Raw genomic sequence first — 14,880 nt, 5'->3', positions numbered from 1 at the left:
AGTTTGGGATTGATATAGGGCTTTGGGGAGAGAGCGGGGCAGTGGGATTAGTTTGGGATTGATATAGGGCTTTGCGGAGAGAGCGGGGCAGTGGGATTAGTTTGGGATTGATATAGGGCTATGGGGAGAGAGCGGGGCAGTGGGATTAGTTTGGGATTGATATAGGGCTTTGGGGAGAGAGCGGGGCAGTGGGATTAGTTTGGGATTGATATAGGGCTATGGGGAGAGAGCGGGGCAGTGGGATTAGTTTGGGATTGATATAGGGCTTTGGGGAGAGAGCGGGGCAGTGGGATTAGTTTGGGATTGATATAGGGCTTTGCGGAGAGAGCGGGGCAGTGGGATTAGTTTGGGATTGATACAGGGCTATGGGGAGAGAGCGGGGCAGTGGGATTAGTTTGGGATTGATATAGGGCTTTGCGGAGAGAGCGGGGCAGTGGGATTAGTTTGGGATTGATATAGGGCTTTGGGGAGAGAGCAGGGCAGTGGGATTAGTTTGGGATTGATCTAGGGCTTTGGGGAGAGAGCGGGGCAGTGGGATTAGTTTGGGATTGATACAGGGCTTTGCGGAGAGAGCGGGGCAGTGGGATTAGTTTGGGATTGATACAGGGCTTTGCGGAGAGAGCGGGGCAGTGGGATTAGTTTGGGATTGATACAGGGCTATGGGGAGAGAGCGGGGCAGTGGGATTAGTTTGGGATTGATATAGGGCTTTGCGGAGAGAGCGGGGCAGTGGGATTAGTTTGGGATTGGGATTGTGGGAACGAGAGAGACTCACGGTTGGTGTGTTGCCTCCCAGGTGCCAGGGTACGTGATGTCTCCGATCGTGTTTTTGGGATCCTTAAGGGGGAGGGGGAGCACCCCCAAGTCGTGGTCCACATAGGCACCAACGACATAGGTAGGAAGAGAGATGGGGATTTAAGGCAGAAATTCAGGGAGCTAGGGTGGAAGCTTAGAGCGAGAACAACCAGAGTTGTTATCTCTGGGTTGTTGCCTGTGCCACGTGCTAGCGAAGAGAGGAATAGGGAGAGAGAGGAGTTGAACACGTGGCTGCAGGGATGGTGTAGGAGGGAGGGTTTTGGTTTCCTGGATAATTGGGGCTCTTTCTGGGGTAGGTGGGACCTCTACAAACAGGATTGTCTTCACCTGAACCAGAGGGGTACCAATATCCTGGGGGGGAGATTTGTTAGTGCTCTTCGGGGGGGTTTAAACTAAATCAGCAGGGGAATGGGAACCTAAATTGCAGTGCCAGTGTACAGGCTGTTGAGAGTAGTGAGGTAGGGGATAAGGTTACAGGGACGCAAGAGGGCACTGGCAAGCAAGAACTTGGTTTAAAGTGTGTCTACTTCAACGCCAGGAGCATCCGGAATAAGGTGGGTGAGCTTGCAGCATGGGTTTTGGTTTAAAGTGTGTCTACTTCAACGCCAGGAGCATCCGGAATAAGGTGGGTGAGCTTGCAGCATGGGTTGGTACCTGGGATCCTGATGTTGTGGCCATTTCGGAGACATGGGTAGAGCAGGGGCAGGAATGGATGTTGCAGGTTCCGGGATTTAGATGTTTCAGAAAGAACAGAGAAGAGGGTAAAAGAGGGGGGGGTGTGGCATTGTTAATCAAGGAAAGTATTACAGCGGCAGAAAGGACGTTTGAGGACTCGTCTACTGAGGTAGTATGGGCCGAGGTTAGAAACAGGAGAGGAGAGGTCACCCTGTTGGGAGTTTTCTATAGACCTCCGAATAGTTCCAGAGATGTAGAGGAAAGGATAGCGAAGATGATTCTCGACAGGAGCGAGAGTAACAGGGTAGTGGTTATGGGGGACTTTAACTTTCCAAATATTGACTGGAAATACTATAGTTCGAGTACTTTAGATGGGTCTGTTTTTGTCCAGTGTGTGCAGGAGGGTTTTCTGACACAGTATGTGGACAGGCCAACCAGGGGCGATGCCACATTGGATTTGGTACTGGGTAATGAACCCGGCCAGGTGTTCGATTTAGATGTAGGTGAGCACTTTGGCGATAGTGATCACAATTCGGTTAGGTTTACCTTAGCGATGGGCAGGGACAGGTATATACCGCAGGGCAAGAATTATAGCTGGGGGAAAGGAAATTATGACGCGATTAGGCAAGATTTAGGATGTGTAGGATGGGGAAGGAAACTGCAGGGGATGGGCACAAACGAAATGTGGAGCTTATTCAAGGAGCAGCTAATGCGTGTCCTTGATAAGTATGTACCTGTCAGGCAGGGAGGAAGTTGTCGAGCAAGGGAGCCGTGGTTTACTCAAGAAGTTGAAGCGCTTGTCAAGAGGAAGAGGGCGGCTTATGTTAGGATGAGACGTGAAGGCTCAGTTAGGGCGCTTGAGAGTTACAAGCTAGCCAGGAAGGATCTAAAGGGAGGGCTAAGAAGAGCAAGGAGAGGACACGAGAAGTCATTGGCGGATAGGATCAAAGAAAACCCTAAGGCTTTCTATAGGTATATCAGGAATAAACGAATGATAAGAGTTAGAACAGGGCCAATCAAGGATAGTAGTGGGAAGTTGTGTGCGGAATCAGAGGAGATAGGGGAAGCGTTAAATGAATATTTTTCGTCAGTATTTACAGTAGAGAAAGAAAATGTTGCCGAGGAGATTACTGAGATACAGCCTACTAGGCTAGATGGGATTGAGATTCACAAGGAGGAGGTGTTAGCAATTTTGGAAAGAGTGAAAATAGATAAGTCCCCTGGGCCAGATGGGATTTATCCTAGGATTCTCTGGGAAGCCAGGGAGGAGATTGCAGAGCCGTTGTTGTTGATCTTCAAGTCGTCATTGTCGACAGGAGTAGTGCCGGAGGACTGGAGGATAGCAAATGTTGTCCCCTTGTTCAAGAAGGGGAGTAGAGACAGCCCTGGTAATTATAGACCTGTGAGCCTTACTTCGGTTGTGGGTAAAATGTTGGAAAAGGTTATAAGAGACAGGATTTATAATCATCTTGAAAAGAATAAGTTCATTTGCGATAGTCAGCACGGTTTTGTGAAAGGTAGGTCGTGCCTCACAAACCTTATTGAGTTTTTCGAGAAGGTGACCAAACAGGTGGATGAGGGTAAAGCCGTGGATGTGGTGTATATGGATTTCAGTAAGGCGTTTGATAAGGTTCCCCACGGTAGGCTATTGCAGAAAATACGCAAGTATGGGGTTGAAGGTGATTTAGAGCTTTGGATCAGAAATTGGCTAGCTGAAAGAAGACAGAGGGTGGTGGTTGATGGCAAATGTTCATCCTGGAGTTTAGTTACTAGTGGTGTACCGCAAGGTTCTGTTTTGGGGCCACTGCTGTTTGTCATTTTTATAAACGACCTGGATGAGGGTGTAGAAGGGTGGGTTAGTAAATTTGCGGATGACACGAAGGTCGGTGGAGTTGTGGATAGTGTCGAAGGGTGTTGTAGGGTACAGAGGGACATAGATAGGCTGCAGAGCTGGGCTGAGAGATGGCAAATGGAGTTTAATGCGGAGAAGTGTGAGGTGATTCACTTTGGAAGGAGTAACAGCAATGCAGAGTACTGGGCTAATGGGAAGATTCTTGGTAGTGTAGATGAGCAGAGAGATCTTGGTATCCAGGTACATAAATCCCTGAAAGTTGCTACCCAGGTTAATAGGGCTGTTAAGAAGGCATATGGTGTGTTAGCCTTTATTAGTAGGGGGATCGAGTTTCAGAGCCACGGGGTCATGATGCAGCTGTACAAAACTCTGGTGAGGCCGCACCTGGAGTATTGCGTGCAGTTCTGGTCACCGCATTATAGGAAGGATGTCGAAGCTTTGGAAAGGGTGCAGAGGAGATTTACTAGGATGTTGCCTGGTATGGAAGGAAGGTCTTACGAGGAAAGGCTGAGGGACTTGGGGTTGTTTTCGTTAGAGAGAAGGAGGAGGAGAGGTGACTTAATAGAGACATACAAGATAATCAGAGGGTTAGATAGGGTGGATAGTGAGAGTCTTTTTCCTCGGATGAGGATGGCAAACACGAGGGGACATAGCTTTAAGTTGAGGGGTGAAAGATATAGGACAGATGTCAGAGGTAGTTTCTTTACGCAGAGAGTAGTAGGGGCGTGGAACGCCCTGCCTGCAACAGTAGTAGACTCGCCAACTTTAAGGGCATTTAAGTGGTCATTGGATAGACATATGGATGTAAATGGAATAGTGTAGGTCAGATGATCGGCGCAACATCGAGGGCCGAAGGGCCTGTACTGCGCTGTAATATTCTAATTCTAATTCTAATAGGGCTTTGGGGAGAGAGCGGGGCAGTGGGATTAGTTTGGGATTGATATAGGGCTATGGGGAGAGAGCGGGGCAGTGGGATTAGTTTGGGATTGATACAGGGCTTTGCGGAGAGAGCGGGGCAGTGGGATTAGTTTGGGATTGATATAGGGCTATGGGGAGAGAGCAGGGCAGTGGGATTAGTTTGGGATTGATACAGGGCTTTGGGGAGAGCGGGGCAGTGGGATTAGTTTGGGATTGATACAGGGCTTTGGGGAGAGAGCGGGGCAGTGGGATTAGTTTGGGATTGATACAGGGCTTTGCGGAGAGAGCGGGGCAGTGGGATTAGTTTGGGATTGATATAGGGCTTTGGGGAGAGAGCAGGGCAGTGGGATTAGTTTGGGATTGATCTAGGGCTTTGGGGAGAGAGCGGGGCAGTGGGATTAGTTTGGGATTGATATAGGGCTTTGGGGAGAGAGCGGGGCAGTGGGATTAGTTTGGGATTGATATAGGGCTATGGGGAGAGAGCGGGGCAGTGGAATTAGTTTGGGATTGATATAGGGCCATGGGGAGAGAGCAGGGCAGTGGGATTAGTTTGGGATTGATACAGGGCTTTGCGGAGAGAGCGGGGCAGTGGGATTAGTTTGGGATTGATATAGGGCTATGGGGAGAGAGCGGGGCAGTGGGATTAGTTTGGGATTGATATAGGGCTATGGGGAGAGAGCAGGGCATTGGGATTAGTTTGGGATTGATACAGGGCTATGGGGAGAGAGCAGGGCAGTGGGATTAGTTTGGATTTGATACAGGGCTATGGGGAGAGAGCAGGGCAGTGGGATTAGTTTGGATTTGATACAGGGCTATGGGGAGAGAGCAGGGCAGTGGGATTAGTTTGAGATTGATACAGGGCCATGGGGAGAGAGCGGGGCAGTGGGATTAGTTTGAGATTGATACAGGGCCATGGGGAGAGAGCGGGGCAGTGGGATTAGTTTGGATTTGATACAGGGCTATGGGGAGAGAGCAGGGCAGTGGGATTAGTTTGAGATAGATACAGGGCTATGGGAGACAGCAGGGCAGTGGGATTAGTTTGGATTTGATACAGGGCTATGGGGAGAGAGCAGGGCAGTGGGATTAGTTTGGATTTGATACAGGGCTATGGGGAGAGAGCAGGGCAATGGGATTAGTTTGGATTTGATACAGGGCTAAGGGGAGAGAGCAGGGCAGTGGGATTAGTTTGGATTTGATACAGGGCTATGGGGAGAGAGCAGGGCAATGGGATTAGTTTGGATTTGATACAGGGTTATGGGGAGAGAGCAGGGCAGTGGGATTAGTTTGGGATTGATATAGGGCTTTGGGGAGAGAGCAGGGCAGTGGGATTAGTTTGGGATTGATACAGGGCTATGGGGAGAGAGTGGACAGTGGGATTAGTTTGGGATTGATACAGGGCTTTGGGGAGAGAGCAGGGCAGTGGGATTAGTTTGGGATTGATACAAGGCTATGGGGAGAGAGCAGGGCAGTGGGATTAGTTTGGGATTGATATCGGGCTTTGGGGAGAGAGCAGGGCAGTGGGATTAGTTTGAGATTGATACAGGGCCATGGGGTGAGAGCAGGGCAGTGGGATTAGTTTGGGATTGATACAGGGCTATGGGGAGAGAGTGGACAGTGGGATTAGTTTGGGATTGATACAGGGCTATGGGGAGAGAGCAGGGCAGTGGGATTAGTTTGGGATTGATATCGGGCTTTGGGGAGAGAGCAGGGCAGTGGGATTAGTTTGGGATTGATACAGGGCTTTGGGGAGTGGGCAGGGCAGTGGGATTAGTTTGGGATTGATATAGGGCTTTGGGGAGAGAGCAGGGCAGTGGAATTAGTTTGGGATTGATATAGGGCTTTGGGGAGAGAGCAGGGCAGTGGGATTAGTTTGGGATTGATATAGGGCTATGGGGAGATAGCAGGGCAGTGGGATTAGTTTGGGATTGATATAGGGCTATGGGGAGAGAGCAGGGCAATGGGATTAGTTTGGGATTGATATAGGGCTATGGGGAGAGAGCAGGGCAATGGGATTAGTTTGGGATTGATACAGGGCTTTGGGGAGAGAGCGGGGCAGTGGGATTAGTTTGGGATTGATACAGGGCTTTGGGGAGAGAGCGGGGCAGTGGGATTAGTTTGGGATTGATATAGGGCTATGGGGAGATAGCAGGGCAGTGGGATTAGTTTGGGATTGATATAGGGCTATGGGGAGAGAGCAGGGCAATGGGATTAGTTTGGGATTGATATAGGGCTATGGGGAGAGAGCAGGGCAATGGGATTAGTTTGGGATTGATATAGGGCTATGGGGAGAGAGCAGGGCAATGGGATTAGTTTGGGATTGATACAGGGCTTTGGGGAGAGAGCGGGGCAGTGGGATTAGTTTGGGATTGATACAGGGCTTTGGGGAGAGAGCGGGGCAGTGGGATTAGTTTGGGATTGATACAGGGCTTTGCGGAGAGAGCGGGACAGTGGGATTAGTTTGGGATTGATATAGGGCTTTGGGGAGAGAGCAGGGCAGTGGGATTAGTTTGGGATTGATACAGGGCTTTGCGGAGAGAGCGGGGCAGTGGGATTAGTTTGGGATTGATATAGGGCTTTGGGGAGAGAGCGGGGCAGTGGGATTAGTTTGGGATTGATATAGGGCTTTGGGGAGAGAGCAGGGCAGTGGGATTAGTTTGGGATTGATATAGGGCTTTGGGGAGAGAGCAGGGCAGTGGGATTAGTTTGGGATTGATATAGGGCTTTGGGGAGAGAGCGGGGCAGTGGGATTAGTTTGGGATTGATATAGGGCTATGGGGAGAGAGCGGGGCAGTGGAATTAGTTTGGGATTGATATCGGGCTATGGGGAGAGAGCGGGGCAGTGGGATTAGTTTGGGATTGATATAGGGCGATGGGGAGAGAGCAGGGCAGTGGGATTAGTTTGGGATTGATACAGGGTTTTGCGGAGAGAGCGGGGCAGTGGGATTAGTTTGGGATTGATATAGGGCTATGGGGAGAGAGCAGGGCAGTGGGATTAGTTTGGGATTGATACAGGGCTTTGCGGAGAGAGCGGGGCAGTGGGATTAGTTTGGGATTGATCTAGGGCTTTGGGGAGAGAGCGGGGCAGTGGGATTAGTTTGGGATTGATACAGGGCTTTGGGGAGAGAGCGGGGCAGTGGGATTAGTTTGGGATTGATATAGGGCTATGGGGAGAGAGCAGGGCAGTGGGATTAGTTTGGGATTGATATAGGGCATTGCGGAGAGAGCAGGGCAGTGGGATTAGTTTGGGATTGATACAGGGCATTGCGGAGAGAGCGGGGCAGTGGGATTAGTTTGGGATTGATATAGGGCATTGCGGAGAGAGCGGGGCAGTGGGATTAGTTTGGGATTGATATAGGGCTATGGGGAGAGAGCAGGGCAGTGGGATTAGTTTGGGATTGATACAGGGCTATGGGGAGAGAGCAGGGCAGTGGGATTAGTGCTGTTGGAATCGTTGGCTGGGATTTTCTATCCAGTTTTTGATTGCCGAGCCGAGGTACAGTAAGCCCATGTTTCTATCCCTGGTTGGTGGTGGGTTCATTTCCTTTGGTTGTGATTGGTTAGAAATCCTGTGTAAGATTCTTAAACAGTTATTCCACCTCATTCTTTAAATTTGGAGAATTTACAGAGGTTGACAGACACTAATCACTTCTGCTCCGTTTACAAATGGTAAGACATTCTCTGCGAAAGAGTGATGGTGCGGTGGAAACAGATTGGATCATTGTCACGTGGCTGTTTGTGGGATCTTGCTGTGCGCATATTGGCTGGTGCGTTTCCCACATGATAACAGTGACTACACTTCAAAAGTACAGTATTAGGTGTAAATGCTTTGGGACATCCCGAGGTTGTGAAAGGTACTATAGAAATGCAAGGACCTTTTCTTTTGAGAGTGGAGTTCAGAGGTGTGTGTTTCCTGATAGCTTGCACTGTAGAATTTATTTAGATTGGGGACTGTGTTTATTCCCCTGTGTTTCTCAGCTTGATGCAGTCAGGAGGTACAAAGATTGCTGCTTTAGATGGACTGAGGCAGATTCCCAAGGGGCACCGACAGACATTGTCTCCTTGTCTGATCCTGCTCGCTCCCCACCAGAGGTCTGAGCTGCATGTGAGGCTGGCAGATTTACTGATCCATCAGCTGATCCCCTTGCGTTAAGTCTGTGACTGCAGTTAAAACGTACGTCTTGGACCAAATTTTTAGTCCTAATGCCTCCTTTTATGGCCCTGTGTCAGTGTCTGATAATGCTCCTGTGATGTGCCTTGGAACAGTACTAAGTTGCAGGTACTATATAACTGCAAGTCCTTGTTTTTAACCTCTGCTCTATTGAAGAGTCCCAGTTTCTGTAAGTCTGTCCGTATAATTAAAGCCTCTCAATTCTGCTGATCTGATCCCTGCACTCTTTAATATTCACTGTCTGCAGAAGTAACCACTGTGCTCCAGATGTGCTCCAATTCCTTCACAATTATACAGTCCTTGTCATTGCATATTAAAGCCCTCCATTCATCCCCATGCGAGCATTGCTGTGGTTTACCACATCATCTGAAAGACTTACTTCCTCGGAATCGTTCCCATCCCTGAGATTTTCTTCCCCATCACTGCAAGAAAGAGAGGAACTTGCTGAGACGTTTCTGAGCTGGGTTTCAAAGCAGCTGCAATAAGAACAGACACTGCCAGGGAGCACTCAGCTTGCCAGGCGGCATCTGTGGAGAGAGAAGCAGAGTTGTGGGGGTGGAGTAATTTTAAACTTCACTGGCCCATTGGTGAACTGACAGGATTGGGTGTAATGCTGGTTTAACACCCTCCCTGAACCTGCTCTCTGTTGAAGTTAGTGGGGGGCGATAGCGGGCGGGGTTTTAAACTGGCATTCCACCCAATCCCGTGAGATTCGTGGCCGGTGAGTTTTAAAGTGACCCCAACACTTCAGTTCAATGACTTTTCATCTGGTAAAGGTCACCGACATGAAACGTCAACTCTATTTCTCTCGCTCTCCACAGATGTCGCCTGATATGCTGAGCGCTTCCGGCATTCCCTGGTTTTATTTCAATTTTCCAGCATTTTCCTTTATATTAAGCTTCGCTTAGTCTGGTAAAATGGACATCAGTTCTGGCTGTCGGCCCGTCCGGAGTGAGTCTGGGGCAGTCTGAATCCAAGTTCTAGGGGCTCGTACCTCCTGCACAAGACAGAGCCCATTTGGCACTATTTGACGGTCTCGCCCAGGTAGGTCTCAGTATGGGAGGGATTCGGACCTGAGGCACACTGTTGAGGCAGAATGTCTTGTGTTGCACCCAAGTCTTGGCACTAGGCACCTGATGGCACTAATCATCTTTGTCCAGAGAGTGGTGAGAATGTGGGACTCGCTACCACAGGGAGTGGTTGAGCTGAATAGTATTGATGCATTGAAGGGGAAGCTGGATAAGCACGTGAAGGGGAAAGGAATAGAAGGATATGCTGATAGGGTGAGATGAAATAGGGTGGGAGGAATAAAAACAAGAAATGCTGGAAATACTCAGCATCTGTGGAGAGAGAAGCAGATTTAACGTTTCAGGTCAGAACTGTTCTGAAGAAGGGTCACTGGCCTGAAACATTAACTCTGCTTCTCTCTCCACAGATGCTGCCAGACCTGCTGAGTATTTCCAGCATTTCTTGTTTTTATTTCAGATTTCCAGCAGCCGCAGTATTTTGCTTTTATATTAGCGTGGGAGGAAGCTGTGTGGAGCATAAACACTGGTTTGGGGCAGTTGGGCCTGCTTTTGTGCTGTAAATACAATGTAATTGTGCAAGTCTTTCAAAGGGCCAGCACAGGTACGAGGGGCTGAATGGCTGCAACAATCCGAGGTCCCTGATTAATATGCAGGAATCCTCCTGACGTCACAATAAAGGGTTCCTCCCGCTGCCTCCTCCGGGCGAGGGTGACGTCAGACGGCGCCGGGAGAAAAGTTGGCTGGGCACGCAGGCGCGCTGGAGGGGAAGGGTGGTTTGAGGGGCGCGCAGGCGCAAGAAAAAAATGTGGTGGTGGTTGTTGAGGGGCGCGCAGTCGCGCTGGGGGGAGGGGGTGGGGGGGGTTGGTTGGTTGAGGGGCGCGCAGTCGCGCTGGGGGGAGGGGGTTGGGGGGGTTGGTTGGTTGAGGGGCGCGCTCGAGCCGGAGGAGCAGCAGCCGGAGCTCGAGCCCCGGCCGCCATCGCCATGGCCGAGACCAAGATCATTTACCACATGGACGAAGAGGAGACGCCGTACCTGGTGAAGCTGCAGCTGCCGGCCGACAGGGTGACGCTGGCCGACTTCAAGCTGGTGCTCAACAAGCCCAACTACAAATTTTTCTTCAAATCCATGGACCAGGACTTCGGGTAAGGAGCAGGCCCCGAGGCCTGGAGGCTGAGGGGAGGGAGAGATGATCCTCGACCCTCCGCACCCCAGACCCCCCCCCCCCCCCCCCACCCCACACCCCACACAATCGGGCTCCTCCACAGGCCCCCCTACCCCTCCCTCTCGCCATTCCCCAGGTTACAACCCCCTCCCAATCGGACTCTCCCTCCCTCCCTTCCCCCCCCCCAGGCAGCCCCCAGCCCGGGCTCTCTCTCTCTCCACCCCCCCCCCTCCCTTGTTTGTGTGTGTGTCTCTCTCTCCCCTTCCCTTCTCCTCCATTTTGAAATTCCTCACTCCGTCCCGCTGGGATTTTGAAGGAAAGTTTCCAGATTTTCCATTTTCTTTCCCCTTTTCGCACCCTGGAGATTTGCTTTCCCCTCCTCTCCCTGAGTTTGGGGGGCCCAGGATGTGAAGGGCATGATGGTGGTGGTGAAGGGATCTCCAGGCTCTGGGACCCTGGGATTTTTTTTTTGTGTGTGTGTGTTTTTCTCTTTTGACTCTTTTGCTGTTGCCAGCAATCTGAAAGTGTTTAAACTCCAGAGTGAGCGAATCCCATCCTAACAGTGCAAATCTGGATCTACTTAAATCCCCTCCCTTGGAAACTTTGGATCTCCCCCTTCCCGTTATCCTGGGGATGTTATTGAATCCTACTTTAACCCCTTTGAGCTGGGGAAAATCAATACATTTTTTAGTGCTTTGGGTTGAATTTGATGTATCCTGGGGAAAGGGGTGGGAATATGTCCCAATTCCCTGTTTCCTATTTTAATTTTTCCATCTTGCTGACAAATTGCATTCCCCTGTTTTGTAGTTTTCTCTTGGAATCTGGAGGGTGTTTCTGTCTGGAATTGTGGCTGTCCTTTACTGGTGGTAGGAGTGTCCATGGATCTGTTTTGTCTCCAAGATCTGCTTTTTTTCCTCTCTCTTTCTCTCTCTCGCTCTGTTCTTCCCCACCCCCCGTTCCTGCCACAATTTAGAGCTGCAAATGTGCCCGTTCTCTCTCAATACTTCTGTCATCCCCTGTTTTCTTCCCTCTGACTGTACCCACCCCTCCCCAGAAAGAATCAGGTTCTGTAAAACTGTTCTGCAGAGGTTTTGCTTTGTGTCTAACCAGAGTAAGTGGATTGAATCTGAGAAAATGGCAGAAAGGAATCTGTTTATTTCTTCTGTCTCTGCGAAGCTTTATTGAAACCTGGCCAAAAGGAGTCTTGCAACTAGGCTGTGTGGGTTTCCTGAATTTTAACAAGCTTGTACAATCTGAACCAGGCACCTGGGAATCCAGTGGGTTCACTTTCCAGTGGGCTCGTTGTCTCAGTATGGTGCAGACCGTCCTCCATTGTTACTCAGTCATATATAAGGCTGTTGTTGGAGACGGAATTTTACTTTCCTGCAGCTTTGGTGGTGGTAGGTGGGGGGGGGGGATCACTAATTTCCTTGTTTTTCCCATCCCCTCCATGGGACTCAACAGTAGGTAAACATTCCCCATTCACACAGAGGTTGCTGGGTTGGAAGGGGGTAATTAGTTTGCGCTGTCACATGCTTGTATGGTATAAATTGAGTTTAAAAATAATTTCCAACACATGACTGATCTGGTTGCTTGCTGGAGTTGGAACATATCAGTTTTCTAAGTTTTTCTTTTTGAAATTGCTCCACGTCATGCTGTAATTAGTCAGGTTAATGGACTTTTTTTTGTAACGGAAGCAAATCGGTGATATTTAGAGTCACAACAGTTGGGATTTACAATTGGGTTTTGGCCGAACCGCAAAGTGGCACTTGTGTTTTTAATTTTTTAACGAACATATGAATTAGGAGCAGGAGTAGGCCACTCGGCCCTTTGAGCCTGCTCCGCCATTCAATAAGTTCATGGCTGAACTGATTACTCCACATTTCCACCTACCCCCAATAACCTTTCACCCCCTTGCTTATCAAGAATCTATCTACCTCTGCCTTAAAAATATTCAAAGACTCTGCTTCCACTGTCTTTTGATAGAGAATTCCAAAGACTCATGACCCTCTGAGAGAGAGAATTTCTCCTGATCTCTGTCTTAAATGGGGGACCCCTTATTTTTAAACAGTGACCCCTAGTTCTAGCTTCTCCCACAGGGGGAAACACCTTTCCACATCCACCCTGTCAAGACTCCTCCAGATCTTATGTTTCAATCAAAACCTTCTTTACATGGGGTGGTGTTTGGAGCTGCTCATCGAGTCCTCAGTTGAGATTCCTCACACTGATCTGTGCCATCATGAGGAAACTCTGCATTTTCCTGCAGGGAAAGGGGAGAAATTGTAGAGAGAGTCACCTGATACTAGTTTTGGGTACTCCTGCAATCAGGATCTGAAGCGTAGTTGGGAGAAACCTGAGAGTAGATCATTTTCTTTGCTTTTCTACACAGGCAAAGGATGTTGGAATTGCTGCTTGCAAGGTAATAATTTTAAGCTTATGCAGGGCATGCGGTATTGTGGCATAAACATGGTACAGGAGCATTAACAGTTCAAGCGTACAGTGCACCCAGTAGCTGAACATATGAACCAGCATCTGGTGTTCCAGTTTGCCGATTGAGTGGATTAAGGAAAATGTTTCCAGGCCGTCTTAAAGCAAAAGTTGGATGTTCCGCCCTGCTTTTATGAAGAGAGGTTGCAGCTTTTCTTGCTCCTCTGGGATGTCCTTACAACCGAACATTATAGATAATTTTTCACACTTTTCCTTGCCATACTGTTCCTCATCTTCTCAAAGCCTGTTTGGAATTTGTAATATTGAGATTGACTGGGGAGACTAAAGAACCTGCATTTAGCCAGTGCCTTCACATTCTCAAGATGCCCCAAAGCACTAGACTACAATACTTCTGTTTGAGGGTGCTGCTGGTAACATTCCTGCAGAATGTAAGGATTATGAGAACGAAATGATATTTAGCTCACTGAGCTGATTCTGTTTGTGCCTTGGAGCTGCTGGAAGCCTCTTTTCCCTGTTCCCCACAAATTGTCACGGAACCACTTGGTCACCATCTTGTCTTTCAATTGGCACTTTATTTAGTGAACTTTTGTGTTTGGAGTGAGGGAAGTTAATGATCAGATCAGTGTTTTCCCACTTTTAGTGCCCCTTGTTAAGCACTCCTAAGTAGTATGGGGTAAAAACAGAAAATGCTGGAAATACTCAGCAGGTCTGGCGGCATCTGTGTAGAAAGAAAGAGTTAACGTTTCAGGTCTGTGACTTTTCATCAGAGAGGTTCTGATGAAAGGTTATTGACCTGAAACACTAACCCTGTTTCTCTCCACAGATGCTGCCAGACCTGCTGAGCACTTCCAGCATGCTTTTTAATTTCAGATTTCCAGCAGTTACAGTATTTTGTTCTTGTAGGTCATGAGAGGTGCTGGCCAGGTACAGAGAAAAGCCAAATATGAATGTGGCAAACATACCAGTCTGGAAAAGAACATTGTAGTCCATCTGACTACAGCACATTTTACACTGTCACAGCTTGTATTCTCAGGTACACATTGAGTGGAGAGTAAAGATTCTTCTGCTATGGCACACCAAAGTGTTAATACAGATCTGAGGAGAACATCCCAAAGAACACCAGCCACTCTGTGGACTGAAAGATCGACAGGGTTCAATCTTTAGTAATTCTGTGCTGTTGGCCTACAATCACTAAGTGCCTGGTTAAAATTGTCTGAAACTCATTTCACATGGGGCCCATATAGTTATGAGAGAGGGGAGACTTTCATTCTACTAGTCTAGATTGGGAGTGAGCTCAACTCCCAGAACTGAAAATATGGTGCTCTAATCTACTGCATGCACTGGTCTGCCTACTTTTGATAGATCTCCCCATTTCCCCTTTGATAAAGACAGAACTCGTGTCCCCAGTGCTGATTGGCAAAGTAATCAGAAGTTTCTCCCATGCTGTTTAGCGAGACTGTAGCTTCAACTCGGGGGTTAGTGTGAGTGTAGTGCCAGCTTGGGGGGGTTAGCATGAGTGTCGTGCCAACTTGGGGGGGGGGGGGGTTAGCGAGAGGGTGGCGCCAACTTGGGGGGGGGGGGGTAATGAGAGGGTAGCATCAACTTGGGGGGGGGTAGCAAGAGGGTAGCGCCAACTCGGGTTAGCGAGAGGGAAATGCCAACTCGAGAGGGTAGCGCCAACTCGGGGGGGGGGGGTTAGCGAGAGGGTGGCGCCTACTCGGTGGGGGGGTGGGTTAGCGAGAAGGTGGCGCCAACTCGGGGGTTAGCAAAGTAGTTTTGGAAATGTGTGATGAAGAGCTGTGAATTGACTAAGT

At 49.2% G+C, this 14,880-nt stretch overlaps 1 protein-coding gene across 2 annotated transcripts in view; it reads left to right on the top strand.

Moving 5' to 3' along the window:
• Nucleotides 1–10,348: 10,348 nt before the first annotated feature.
• dvl2 (dishevelled segment polarity protein 2) overlaps nt 10,349–14,880 on the top strand; it is a 45,289-nt gene continuing 40,757 nt past the window's right edge. For both annotated transcript variants that reach the window (XM_068023740.1, XM_068023739.1), the window contains exon 1: nt 10,349–10,598. In XM_068023740.1, coding sequence (XP_067879841.1) covers nt 10,438–10,598 — 161 coding nt within the window. In that variant the 5' untranslated portion in view covers nt 10,349–10,437. The remainder of the gene's footprint in view (nt 10,599–14,880) is intronic.

The sequence above is a fragment of the Heterodontus francisci genome, chromosome 48 (assembly GCF_036365525.1).
Source record: "Heterodontus francisci isolate sHetFra1 chromosome 48, sHetFra1.hap1, whole genome shotgun sequence".
NCBI lineage: Eukaryota > Metazoa > Chordata > Chondrichthyes > Heterodontiformes > Heterodontidae > Heterodontus > Heterodontus francisci.
This window is presented reverse-complemented; position numbering and strand designations above follow the sequence as displayed.